This window comes from Manis pentadactyla, chromosome 3 (genome assembly GCF_030020395.1).
Source record: "Manis pentadactyla isolate mManPen7 chromosome 3, mManPen7.hap1, whole genome shotgun sequence".
NCBI lineage: Eukaryota > Metazoa > Chordata > Mammalia > Pholidota > Manidae > Manis > Manis pentadactyla.
Window position 1 is genome coordinate 204,786,968 of NC_080021.1, and position 14,430 is coordinate 204,801,397.

Below are 14,430 nucleotides of genomic sequence, written 5' to 3' on the forward strand. Positions count from 1 at the left end.
TCAGAACATAATAAGTGCTCAAAAGATACTAGTTGTACCACATCTTATTAACCCTTTGTTATTCTAGGAGGCTCCCAATTATCTTCATTTATCCATCCATCCATACATCATCTATTCATATATTCTCGCATTTTGCCAATTGCTATTCTATGCCAGTTCTATGTTACGCATTGGGACTGCACAGAGAGACATAAAGCACTGTCCTTTCCATCATGGGACTGTCAGAGGTGAGGAGGGAGACGGATGTGTCCACATGTATTTACGACAGAGGGTGATAAGATCTGTGACAAAAAGCAGCAGGAAGCTGCCAGACAAAGGAGTGGCTCACTCAGCCCAGGTTAGGACTGAGGGTCGGCTGGGAGTTGGGGTTTCACAGAGAAGACTTTGAAACAGAGAAACGAGTAGCAATTTTCTGCTTGGAGCAGAGAGAGGGGAGAAGAGGAGGGTCTTTTAGGCAGAGCATGGTCAGTACACAGACTTGGTAAGCACAGCATGTTGGGGGAAGGGAAAATGGCCAGTGTGCTAGAGGTCACAGAATACACTGTCTTGGAGCTGGAAGGTAGCCAGAGGTGGGCTGGAGTTCAGGCTAGGAAAGAGTCTCATGTAGCAACTTTCAACCCTATTAAACAGTGTATATACCCTTCATCCTATAGATTCTTGCTTCTCAAATTGGGTAAATGTATCCCTAATGATTAATGATAAAAAATAGAAGTAATAATAAAAAGTAATGATAAGAATAGTAAATAATTAAATAATAGGATATATATGTACACTGCACACCTCTGTCGGGCTCTGTGCTCAGGGTTTTACAGACATTATGTAATTGGTCCTATGGAAACCCTTTGGAGATGGTACCATTATCATCCTAGTATAATCAGTATAAGCCTGGTTCTTCTTCCTGGGGCATCAATATTACCTAAAGACTTGAGAAAATGTTAAATAACTTAACTGACAAATAATATAACTGAAAATAAAATAAGCATGCATGTACAATGAAACAGAATGTCACAGATTTTTTTTTTTTCTCCTAATGGAACCTGGAAATTGAGGTGTATGTCTTCTGAGCACAGCTGCAGACCCTTTGGGGGTTGTTGTTGATTTTCATCTGCCTTTAGGAAGATTCAGTGCAAAAGAGTGAGAAGCCCCCAGTGAAAGTGACAGAGTATCAGGAAAGTGTTCTCTGTGGGAGAGTAACATGGCCAGATTTAGTGTGTTTTCAAAAGATCAGTCTAGCTGCCGGGGTGGAAGATGAATTTGTGAATGAAGAGGCCGCTGCAGGAAGTCAGAGGTGGTGGTCTGTAGAGGAGGGCATGGGTCTGTGGGCCTCTCAGAGCCCAAGGAGCAGGACCCTGATGACAGCAGCCATTATTAGCTACTCTTTATTGATGGTCAACTAAGTGTCAGGCACTGGGCTAAGCATCTTGCAGGTATTGTCTCCCAAACCAATATGGTTTTGGTATTATTAACACTATTTTACGGATGAGAAAACAGGCTAAAAATAGTTTCTTCACTTGCATAAGATGATTCAGTTAGCCAATGGTGTTTATTTCAAATACAAAATTCCCCTTTTAAAGACCACTACCGGAACTTCATGAAGCCCAGGAGGTTCTTCCTCACATCCCTGCTTTATCTGAATGCCAACCCATTCACCCTTCACTGCTGTGGGCAGCGGAGAGTTCAGCTGCTTCACACAACCCTGCTGCAGACATGAGGGCAGCGATCCAGCCCTCTACTGTCTTCCTCTGCCACCAAGGACCATGCGCTTCAGCATCCGTAGGCCTCTAAGGAGGAAGCCATAGCTAAAAAAACACATTGGAACTGCTTTTACCTATGTGCTCAATTCCAGGACACCAGTTCTGTGCCACCCATTTGATCTGCTGCAACCCACCAGGCACCATGGGCTGGGCACAGAGCCTACTGAAGCAGAGAGACGCCATGTGCTCCCACTTGGGGCCAGAAGACCCTTGGTCACCTTAGTAGCATGGAAGACTGAGGCTTGGGACCATCACGAATGGGGTCTGTGATGGTCAGTCCATACATGCTATAAAAGCCCTTCCCACATTGTGTTTCGATGGTTGTTTATGTCCGTCAATATGTAAATGTCCCTGGGGGAGAAACAGAATCTGTGGTCAAGTTGGTTTCACAGTCACTGAGCTAAACAAAGTGGCTTTCTGTACTGCAGGACTTCCCAGGGTCTTTTAATAGTCTTAGATGTGTTTGGGAATTTCCAAGAGGAAGAGGGAGTGTGCACAATTTCTAAACTTCTATTGACCACAAGCCTCTCTTGTCGGAGGAAATCCTGAGGACCTCTGATGGTAGGTGTGTGTGTTGGGAAAGAGGGCTGGCATGTATTTTGAAAACTGCTTTAACAGCAACCACTTGAGCACATTTAACATGCTATCCATCAGAGTCTATCTCTGGGAAAAGTGGATTCCCTGGAGGTCTGTACCAGGAAGCTTTGGTTTATCCTGGGTCCCCCTTACACCATCAATGTGATAGTTGTTACAAAAGTGAGCCAGTTTCCAGAGATCTTTGAGGTGAATACACTCATTTATTCAACAAATATTTATTAAACGCTCTCTATGTACTAGGTTTATGAATATGAAACATTTTAGAGAGACAGATAGCAAACAGGCAAATGCATACAAATACTTTTAGACCATAATATTATGGAAGAAGTAAAAAAGGGTTGTATAACAGACAGTAGAAGCCTGGGGATGGAAAAGAGTAAAACGTTAGGTGGGGTAGTCATGGAAGACAGTCCAGGAGCTAACATTTGAGCTGAGAACTGAAAGGTGTGGAGGGGCCTGGCCAGGAGTGCAGCTGGGAGGTTAGAAGAGACATGGCAAGGAGAAGGGACAGAGAGCTCTCAGATCCTAGAGTGGGAGCCATGTGCTGTGTTCATGCAACACAAAGAAATTCGGTGTGGCTGGTGCACAAGGAAATGCCAAGCAAGTGAAGAGGGCAGGAGGTAGATCCAGAGAGAACAGGGTCTATAAGCCACAGCAAGCAGTTTGGATTGTATTCCAAGGATAGCAAATGACTTTCAGCAGAAAAGTGACCTTATCTGGTTTATGTTTCTAAAAAAGATTACTCCAGCTGCTTTGGGGAGACTGAATCTCTAGGAGGGTATAGTTGCAAGTAGGAGGTGAGAGGTGACAATAGCCATTAAATAAAGTGGTGACAAATAAGAGAGGACAGATTTAAGATACATTTAGGGGGAAAATGAATTTCTTTATCTTGGTAGAACCACTAACTCTCTTAGGCTCCATCTAACTTGTAAAATGAAATAACCTGATATCCAATCATAGTAGAGGGCAAACAGATTTTCATTAATAATCTAGTTTTGAAGTTCTAAGAGGGGGAAACAGGCAGATTCCAAAGTGAAGACTAAGTTTTATGCCGAAAACTGTGTTCCATGTGGCACTGTTTATAATGATGAACTATCAGAAACAGCCCAGATGCCTAACAGTAGGGGCCTTATCAAGAGTTATGGCACATCAAAAAGAATTTGGGGGTGAAGAATTCAGTGACATAAAAATGTCTGAGATGACACTAAGGAAATGAATTCAGATTGGCAGTGAAGTTGGGGGGAGGTTTTAGACTTGGAGTCCAGTGTATTTATGGGGTCTGTATACGTAGGGAGGATGTAGGAGGGGAATTCTTGGTAAATGTAGAGGAATAAAGATGACTAGGGTAAGGCTGAGTGAAACTGTAAGTGACTCTGAATGCCCCACCCAGAAGAAATACCTGATTGCATTTATTCAGTTCCTAATACACATCAGCTGAGGCATTCCAAGGTAGTCTGTATTCATCATCTCATCAACACCTCACAGCAATTCTCTGGGAGAGGGATTGGCACCCCCAGGTACAGAAGAGGAAACTGAGACTCAAAGACATCTACTGACTCTTCCAAAGCCATGCAAGTTGCAACGGACTGGGCTGGGATGAGTCCCCAGACACTGTTGACCACAAAGCCACTGTTTTTTCTTATCACTATACAACAGTGAATCTGGGGTTTGCCGTGGGAATTCCATGACCCACTTCTGCCTCAATTCATGACCTCATCCAAATGTGCAGATGTTGGCTTTTCACAAGATTCAGAAATCATTCCCAGGATTAAGACCTAGACACTCAATAAATAACAAGTGTCTATCATGTGCACAGGCACTGATGTAGGCCCAGAAGAGTAAAGACAATTCAAATAATAAGACAATCCCCACCTTCAAAGAACTCTCTGTCTAGCTAAGGAGGTAGAAAAGAGCAAATTCTATGACACAAAAGTGAAATCAGTGCTTAGCACATATGTAAAGATGCGGGGGCATTCGCACATGGGAGGATTCAGAGTGATTTGTGGCTGTGAAAATCGGTGACATCTTCAAGGAAACGTGCCATGCAAGTTCAGCTTGGAAGACAGATAGGACTTCACTAGTACAGAGCACAGAGGTTTAGCTAGAAGTGTTTGGAACTCAGATTGCTTAGTTTTTCATGACTGTACTGCTTACTAAGGTGTCGCTTTGGCAGGGTTTAGAGATGATTATTCTCTAAAATGGGGATTATGATACCTTCTTCATAGGGCTGCTGAGAATCAAATGAGATAAGGTGTACATAGCATTTAGCCCTCTGCCTGAATAAGTAGGTGTTAATAAATGACAACGATTATTCATAGGGTCCAGTTGGAGATTTAGGGCAAGGGAAACAGCATGAAAAAGAACATCGAAGCAGAACACAGGGATTTAGAAGGGACAGCATAGAGAGATGAGAGCTCTGTGATGACCTTGAATGTCATCTTCAAGCCCGACCATATCTGAAGGTACTGGATGACACTGAAGCTATGGGAGAAGAGGAGGGACATAATCAGAACCGAGTCAAGAGACTGTTGAGTGGGCTGGAGACTGTTGAGTGGACAGAAAGAAAAGAGACCCGATTTGGGAATCAGGCAATGATAATAGTGCTTGTCTCATATACAAAGTCACACAGATGATCAGGGAAGAAAGAGGTGATGATGATGATGCAGAGGAAAGAGGAAGAGGAGGATGAGGAGAAGGAGGGGAAGATCTACTTTATGATGCATGCTGGGCTGGGCACCGTGCTAAGGCATTTTAACAACCTTGTGAGATAGGAGTGGGTTGGAGGAGCAGAGGGTCCTGCCCAGCATGGTTAGGTGACATGGTTAGTTAACAGCAGGACCACAATTTAGATCCTGTTCTGTGTAATGTGCAATGCTACTACTCTTGACCACTGTATTATTCAGGCTATTCAAGGATGACCCAAACCTTGGTCTGGAGTCCCAGCCTGAGTCTACCTCTCCATGAGCATGTTCTGCCCCTCTTCCTCTCTCCAAAATGACACCAGCTCCAATTTAAAGAGTACCCACTGTGCTCAGATCCTGTGCTAGGCACTTCCCACCAATCATTGCTAATCTTCTCAACCACTCTAAACCATGATCCATTCCCATTCTCTGAGCCGGGGCTCAGAGGTTAGCTCTACACCCAGAGCACATGTCTGCTGTCTTCAAGGCCTCAGCTGTCATGACTTATCAGGCAAACAGTGGCACGAGTTTTGTGGGTGCAGAGAAGCAAGGGAAGAGGGCACAGCTCTTCCTCGTATCTTCAGAACCTGGGGACAGCCTGCTGATGTCCTGGCAAGAGGTGCTGGGTGGGCCTACCTCGAGACTTGCTCCTCCGCCTCCGCTTCCCTGCCGAGGTGCTGCGCGGGGCTGGCTGCAGCTGACCGATCTCGATGGGCGTGTTAGCGCGGAAACTCTCCTTGAACTTCTGCATCAGGGATTCCACTGTCTCCTGCGCCGCCTCAGCTGCTGCTACAGGGTGAGCAATGGGGCTGAGGTTAGGACTTGGCTAATCCCCAGCCCCTAGAGGACTGGGCCTGGCCACTCTGAGTCCCTGGGCCTCCTTCCCTGACCCATAGAGGACACAGAAGCCACAGGTGCCAGTACACATGGATCTGCTGGCTTACTCAGTTATTCATCTCCTACTATGTACCAGGCACTGCTCAAAGTCCTTGAGATATGGGGAAAAGTTAGACACAAACCATAAATCATGGAATTCATAACTTGGTAGGCCACATCCTCAGGCATTTCCAGCACTGTGTAATATTTCTGCAATAGGAGAGTACAGTGTACCAGAGGAGCAAGAAGGTCATCTCATCCACCCTGGAGGAGGCAATGTCTACCTTGAGACCTTAAGGAAGAAAAGGAATTAGCAAAGAAGGGCAGATCAAGGTAGAGTTATTAAAAGATTTGGGGGTAATGCCCTGGGTAGGAGGAGAGGCCTAGGCAAAGATCTGAAACCAGTAAGTGTGTGGTACTTGAGCAACTGAAGAGAGTGTGGTGCGGCCATGATGGAGCCTGCAAAGAGAGGATGCTGGGGAGGTGGGATCACCTTGTAAGCCACACTGAGGAGTCTAGATTGTATGACAATGACAAAACCTAATCATTGAAAGCTTTTAAACAGAACACTGGCATGTTCAAAGTAAGACCCTTTGATGACAATTACTAACTAGAGTATGGAGAACATAATTAGAGGCTCGGACAGCGGCTTCTACAACTGCCAGCCAGAGGAATGGTGGCTTGAACTGCACAGCAGTATGAGGGCCAAACAACATTTTAGGAGATCAAACTTCAGGACAGTGATATGAACATCACTTAGTACACTATCTCTGTTTCACTGAAGGCAAATAGAAGCCCCCACCCCACCACCACCCCAGATAAGGCACATGACTTGCTCCAAGCTAGCAAGTAGCAAAATCAAACCTTCTATCTCCTAGTCCAACTACTGTGTCAGTCTTCTCCCATGATTTGTTAGAGCCACATTTCCACAAAATTTCAAAACTGGCACTGGTGGAAAGTTTCAGAGAATGGGCACAGCAGGGTCAGATGGGCAAAGAGGAAAAGGTGGGAGATGAAAAAAAGGCAAGAACTCTTGAGAAAGGAAGAGAAAGCTAACATAAAAGGCAAGAAGAGGAAACAAGAAAGAAGAAAAGGAGATTGGCTAAATGGCCCCAGTGGCTTTGTTCTGAGAAATTCCCAAAGACAGCCTCAACTTTCAAATCTTCAAACTAAGAAAGGAAATGTCTTCAGTCTGAGCTACCTGCTGTCTAAAGATAAGACACAGGATGTGCCAAAGATTCCTGTTTCTTTGAAGGGGTTTCACCAGACTGGACAATAAGGCTTCTGAATGTCCCAACATCAATTTCTAAGGAGCTCCTATATTTCCAGGAAAGGTTATCAGCTTCGACAGATGTGTCTGCAGGGTAGCTCATACCTGGAGGGCTGGTCTGGGCATTAGGCTCTGGGTGAGAAATCCCCTCTTTGGGGATATAGGAGCTATGTTTGCTAAAGAAAAAACAATTGTCAATACAAATGAACCATGTGATAGCATAACTTCCTCACTGCCTGTCTTGCTCTCTCTCTCCCCAGATATCTCTGTGAGGTCTACTTAGAGGTGAACCAAGAAGATAATCCCAAATATGGGTCCCTCCCTCCAAGCCTGTGATGCAGAGCCCTCCAGCAAGATGCTACAGTCCAGTTCTGAGATGCACTGTTATGCCCAATCTTGATGCTTTAAACACAGAGAGTGATTTTCCCAAAATTCTAAATGTTGGCCTCTTATTGTGGCCAAGTCCAGAGTAAGCCATCATCTGGAATCTTCCAAGGATTCCATACTGGTCTGTTTGCCACCATCCATGCATTCATTAATCTCCCTATTCATTCATTCAACAGCATTTTCAGAAAAAAATATAATTTACATGTGATGAGTACAGGAGGAGTGAGTTACTCTGCTTGGGCCATCATAACAAAAATCATGGACTGGGTAACAAACAACAGATACGTATTTTCTCACAATTTTGGAGGCTGGAAGTCTGAGATTAGGGTGCCTGCATGGTTGGTCCTAGTGACTACCTTCCTTTTGGCTTGCAGACAGCTGCTTTATCGCCATGTCCTAAAGGCTGTCTTTGCATGGTGGCACTGGGAATGAGGGAGGGTGTGCAGACCTCTTCCTCTTCTTCTGAGGTCACAGTCCTATCATATTTTCCCACCTTTATGATCTCATTTAATTTTAATTACCTCCTAGTGATCCTATCTCTAAATACAGTCAGCTGGGGATTGAGTTATGCCTCAAGATTCCTATGTTGAAGCTCTAACCCCCAAAGTGACTGTATTTGGATAGGGCTTTTAGTAGGTAATTCAGGTTAAATGAGGTCATAAGGGTGAGGTCCTAAACTAATAGGACTGGTGCCTTTATAAGAAGAGGAAGAGAGATCTCCCTCCCTTTCTGCACACCCACTGAGAAAAACCATGTGAGCACACAGTGAGGAGGCAGCCATCAGTAATCCAGAACCCGACCATATGGGCACCCTGACCTTGGACCTGTGGGACAATAAATTGCTGTTGTTAAGCCCTCGGTCTATGATTTTTTCTTATGGCAGCCCAAGAAGACTACAGAGTCACCCTGAAGGCTTCAGCAGACAGATCTGTGAGGGACACAAAATGCACTCCATTACCATGTTCAGGGGTGGAAAAGCCCAAACTCCATGATGCTCACCAATATTAATGAAGTGATTGACAGATATATGTAAAGACGTGAAAATGATATATACAGGGAAAGAGAGGTGAAAGGTGATACAAGATGCTCTATTGGAGAAATATCATCTGGTTTATGGAAATCATGGGAACTTGCTTCCAGGAAGTGAGCAGTGTGAAGGCCTGAAAAGAGTATGATTCATCAGAAGGAAGGGGTGGTAGGGATGCCCGGAAGCCAAAGAGGCAGGGGAGAAATCTAAACAAAGACCCCTTGGGGAGAACAGATATGAGAGGGGCCACTGCAGTCAATGGCTGGTGGGCCTGAAACACTGAAATCAAGTGGGATGCGCTCATGCTGGAGAGGAATGAAGTCCTGATCCTAACAGTAGCCCTAGCCAGCCCTCGTCCTAACCCTCTGGGCTTTGTAAATGATGGTTTTAGATAGGAGAGTGACTTGGTCAGATTCTCATCTAGGGAAGATGGCTCTGGCAGCAGAGAGCAGACTTCATTGGAGAAGGACAGAAACAGAAGAGAAAAGACCCACCAGGAAGGCGGGGCCATGGCGCAGAAGTCCGCGTCTGAGATGCTGCTGGCCTGGAGAGAGAGGGTGGCTGACAGGCAGAGGAGGAGGAGCAGAGAGGGCAGAGGCAGAGCAGGAGCAGAGATGGAGAAGCGGGCAAACTTGAGGTATTTTGTAGGTACAATGCCCTGAGAATGTGCTGAGTGACTGGCAAAGGTGGGGACAGGAGTGGGAGGTATGGAGGATGACTCCTGGTCTGCATCCATAGCGACGTAACAACGGCACCTCTTGGGAAGATGGGGAACGTGACCCAGAGGACTGACCCAGAGCGACTGTGACCCAGATATCGAAGCTCGGTGTCTTCTGGACGCCTAAGTGGAGGTGCTGAGTAGACAGGCGGTTATGTGGGTCCTATACTCCCAAGAGTGAGCTGGAGACTCTATACACGCATTCCTTGGAAAACACAGAGAGGGACTGCATGTAGTGTTTAGGAACGTGAGCTCCTGGCCCACTGCAGGCAACAGAACGCACTTTCTTTCCTGATCGGCACTGGCTGTTCTCGTAGCACCCCACACCCACCCGCCCTGCCCCCACGTTCACTCTGCCCCACCCTATGTCCTGCAGGCAGACCCTTTCTGGGCAGCTCCTGTTATCTAGCGCCAGTTGGGTTTGCCCTGTGGGAGGCTCTGGCAGGACAGAGGAGGAGAGAACTGGGGGCATGTCTTCGTGCTCCTTTCCTGTTTCTGCACCATGTATCTGATAGAGTCTGGGACTCTCAACAATTACAGCTTCTGCCAGGGTACCAGTTTCCACAGATCCAGTTTCCACAGGCTCCAGAAAAATAAACAATTTTTTTCCTCTCCCTGACCGTGCAGCTCCAGGGGTTCATAATGGCTTCCTCTTATTTCTTGCCCCTGGTTCCTCAGTACCCCCATGCCGATTCTCTTCACTCTGCCTACACCTCTATAAATAGTCCCTTCATTGATTTCTCCTAAAAATCCCATTTGAGGGTGACTTCTTTGTCTAGCTGGAACCTTGACTGACATGCCATCCCTTTTTGCTGTGGCTCTGACATTCAGCGATTCTTAAAGATCAGCCTCTGCCCATCCTGTTATTTCTGCATGTAGATTTGACTGGCTGGGATGAGAGGAAGAGTCACAGGGACGGAAGGTTTGCTCCCCTGAGCTACGTGGGTTTCTAATACCGACTGTAGCAAATCCCATCCATCTGTTTGGCCGCTCTTGCCTTAGCAGCCATGCCAAGAGCCCAGACAGACTTAGAGGAGGACATGCTCGTGCGAGCCCCTCTGTGGCCTAGTTCTTCCTGGTGCACACCACTCCCTCCTGCCCCGTCCCTCCTGATCCCGTTGGGTGGCTCCATCAATATCAATATATCAAGTTGCCCAAACAAGCCACATTACCTCCTGGTACCTACTGAGCTCTGCCTCCCCAGAGCAGCAAAATGCTCAACCGTCGCCTGGATGAATGCAACAGATGGTGCTTGATCTGAGCATTATGCAGGCCCAGGAACGGGAGGGAGAGGAGCGGGAAGCCGCCTCTTCCAAAGTGCGTAAGAGCGACTGTCGAGTTTAATGGGAATGAACCACGGGGGCCTGAGAAGAGGACTCCTGGTACCCAAGCCAAGATAAAGAGAGAGGAGAAGGGAGGAAAGGGGAGGAGGGGAAAAGGAGAGAAAACAAGGATGGGAAAGAAAACTGTGCTCAGTAATAAAGCACAGGGGCTGAAAAGGAGGAGGCAAAGGAGAGTGGAAAAGAGAGGAGACAGTGGGAAATAATAAAAGGTGAACAGGAAGGAGAGGAGAGGAGACAGAGAAGGCAAGAGACGGGAGGGAGAAGGTGGAAAAGGGGGCAGACCCGGAGTGCCTCTGCAAAGGCATCGGGGGTGTGCTGGTTTCCGGAGGGCAGGCAAGCTTCAGTGACCCTCGGCCCTGCAGAGCAGACGCTGCCTACCATCTGCCCTGGTGCTCAGCTACCGACACTCAAACTCTCCCCTGCCGACCTCTCCCCCACACAGCCTGGGTCGCTCCACCACTGAAACTCGTACAGGTTTGTGTTCAAGGTCCTATGTCCTCTTTTAATTTTTCGAGACTCACCCAGGCCACACAGGGGGAAAACTCTCAGTTCTTGAGGACCAACTCTTCTCTGGCAAGGAGGCTGGCATTTCTTTATGTTTTCTCATGCATTCCTCCTGACAACCTGGAAAGGTAACTATCACTAGCTGCTCTTTAGGAACAAGGAAACCAAGGCTCCGAGGAGTTCCGTGATCCCCAAGGATCACACGGCTTAGAAATGGCAGAACTGGGATCTGGACCCAGGTGAGGGAGACTCTCATGACCCCGTTCCACCCGACACACACTCCTGCTGGCTTGCCCGGTGGATGAAAATGGATATCCCAGTCCTGGAGCTGGCATGTGGCTTCTTCAGGCCCGTGAAGTCACTCTGACAGCCCAGCCCCTCCAGGCAGTGAGCCCCAGGCAGTTCAGCCCAGCTGGAGCCAGGGTGTCACCTCATCCAGAGACAGAGCAGCAATGCCGGGGGAGCCTTGCTCAGCGCTGATGGTCAAGACTGCCCAGTCTGCAGATCTTGGCTCAGTCCATGCTCCATTGTATCAGCTCCATCTCATTACAGAACTGTGCTCAGAGAGCCAAGCCACAGGTGGGCCTTACTTGGCCATACTGCCTGGTGCAAGTGGAAAAACCCACTCGGGTCCAAGGTCAGCTCAGCCTTCGTGTGACCCGGAGTCACTCCCTTTTCTTTTAACCCTTAGTTTCCTCCTCTGCAAATGTCTGCAGGGTTGTTGAGAGGATTGAATGTAATTATGATTACAAATTGTATAACAGGGCTTCTAGAATACACTAAGTGCTCAAGCAAGAGCAGTTCTTATTAAGTTTCCTACCACTCTTTGGTTTCATGATTAGTCAAGTCACTCATTCACTCACTCATTCAAAGTCATTCATTTTCAAAGTCATCTATATTACAAAATACCCACTTTGGAAATTATTATGGAGAGCATACAGTTGCCCTTCTCTTCAAATGTGAAAACAGAGGTACCAAGAGACAAAGTCATGGTAAAAGTCAGCAGCAGACCAAGGCCCGGCACTCAGGTCTCCCATTCCCACTCCTCTTTGCTGCTTCCCCAAATTCTAGCATAACTTTAACCTCAGATCTTGTGATATTTATGGACCAACTTGTTTGGGCCATGGTACCCAGATATGTCATCAAACAGTATTCTAGATGTTTCTGTGAAGGTATTTTTTAGAAAAGACTAATATGTAAATTAGTAGACCTTGAGCAAGGCAGATAACCCTCAGTAATGTGGGTAGATTTCATCCAATTAGTTGAAGGCCTTAACAGGAAAAAGACTGACCTCCCTCAAGGAAAAAGAATTTGCCAGCAGACCATTTTCAGATTCAAGCTACAACATTAATTCTCCCCCAGATCTCTAGCCTACCAGTCTACCCTGAAGATTCGGGGCTTGTCAGCTTCCAGAATCATGTGTCAATTCCTTGAAAAAGTAAATCAATCAATCTCTAGATAGAGACAGAGATAGAGATAATACGATGTATATAATCAGTAGGTGATATAGACAGCTCCAATTGGTTCTCTCTTTGGAGACAACTGACTGATACAGAACTCAGTTTGCATCCCCAGACTTTGGACCAGGCAAACTCAAATGCCAGGACGGTAAGGAAGGGAATAAGAGAAGATGCCCAGCCCTAAAGTACACCTCAGTTGGGAAGGTCTTGTTACAAATGCAAAGAACCTTCAAATTTGGAAGTTGTGAAAGTCCAATCACTAAACACAACATTCCATCTCATATAGGAGTCACCTCTTTATGAAAAGGGGGGGAAAAAAGTAAGAAAGAAAATAGTCAATATTCCTTAGCCAGATGAGAATATTCCAGTAGTAGAACACATTTAAAACCCAGGTACTCATTTTAAAAATGGCCACCTCTTCCTAAACCTCAAGGATAAAATGTTGATGGATAGAATTTTCTCACTTTTTCATTTTTTCTCCCACACATTTTCTTAAGCCTTGGGTGTCTGGCCCAGCTTCAAGCGAGTACCCGCAGACAAGACAAATGAACAAATAACAACAAATATAAATGGGAAAACTTGGGAATAGCCTTTTCTCTTAGAGATGGGCTTGGACCTGCCAGTTAATACTGCAGACTTGTAGGGTGGTCATAATTTCTGCTGGAGAATTGCATGGAGTTTGAGTGACAGAATTAAATTTAGTGATACTTTCTCTGCTCTGTTAAAAACACAAAACCTCCTAGGTTCCCTGGAGCTGGCTCCACAGTCCCCAGCCAGAACACAGACGGCACCTAAGATTCTTTCCAGCCCCATGGCCCTGCAGTTCTCAGTGTAAATGAAGTGTTTTTCCAATACCATGAATGCAATAAGCACAAGAACTGCACTCCAAAGCATGCAAAGCCCTTTGACTTCTTCCAATTCTGTTATCTTAACAACCTCCCACTTTTTAAAGCCCAGAAGCGGAAAGGAGATTTCCAAAACTTGGGTTGCCATTGATATAACAGGCCAGTAAGTCCTATTCAGGGAAATAAGGGTCAAATAACTAGGGGTGACATGGTCAAAGACTTCCTGGCCACTTGATTACCATCTTGGGAGCAAGGCATGCCTACAGAAAGGCTTTGCAATGAGCTGCAGCTTGAAATGTTAGCCGTTTCTTACCAGCACCGAGATGTGGGCAAATCACTTAACCACTCAGAGTCTCAGCTTCCCCAAGTATTAAAATGGGGTTTGCAATTCCAAATTCTTGGAGCAATTTTTTTATTAAATGAGATGCTAAAATGCTTATCACAGCACCTAATGCAGAGTAGGTATTTTTAAAATGGGACTTATTGTTACTGCCCAAAACATCTGAAAACATCAGTCATAACAATTTAGATCTTCTGTCCAACACAGGGGGTCATAGGCATGCCCGGAACCCAGTGGAACTCCAGTTACTAGTCAGATTCCTCTCCTAGATTCATTTCTTGGTGAACTGTACAGGGAGGCTATGCATGTAACTCAGCACTCCCTGGGACTGAACTATCTGTATTCTACAGTTGGGATTCCTCAGCCAACAAAATCACTGGGTGCTATACCCAGAGGTGGGTCCCGGGAACACAGTGATGAACTGAACACTGCCCTTCTTTAAAACTAGACACTGTTAGTAGAAAGGACAGGTAAAGATAATGAAAACAGAGTGTGCTCAATGCCCATGTAAAGAAGGAAGTATGACAAGACAACTAAGGACATGCCTTCTAATTTCTTTTGTGAGTGGAAAGGCTATAGGACGTTCCCAGAGGAGATGCCAACTCCTTTGAGCTTAAAGAATGTAGAA

At 46.0% G+C, this 14,430-nt stretch overlaps 1 protein-coding gene across 4 annotated transcripts in view; it reads right to left on the reverse strand.

The window, feature by feature from the left end:
* ASTN2 (astrotactin 2) overlaps positions 1-14,430 on the reverse strand; it is an 821,466-nt gene that overhangs the window by 571,332 nt on the left and 235,704 nt on the right. For all 4 annotated transcript variants that reach the window (XM_036915513.2, XM_057498978.1, XM_036915512.2 and 1 more), the window contains exon 4: positions 5,669-5,821. In XM_036915513.2, coding sequence (XP_036771408.2) covers positions 5,669-5,821 — 153 coding nt within the window. The remainder of the gene's footprint in view (positions 1-5,668; positions 5,822-14,430) is intronic.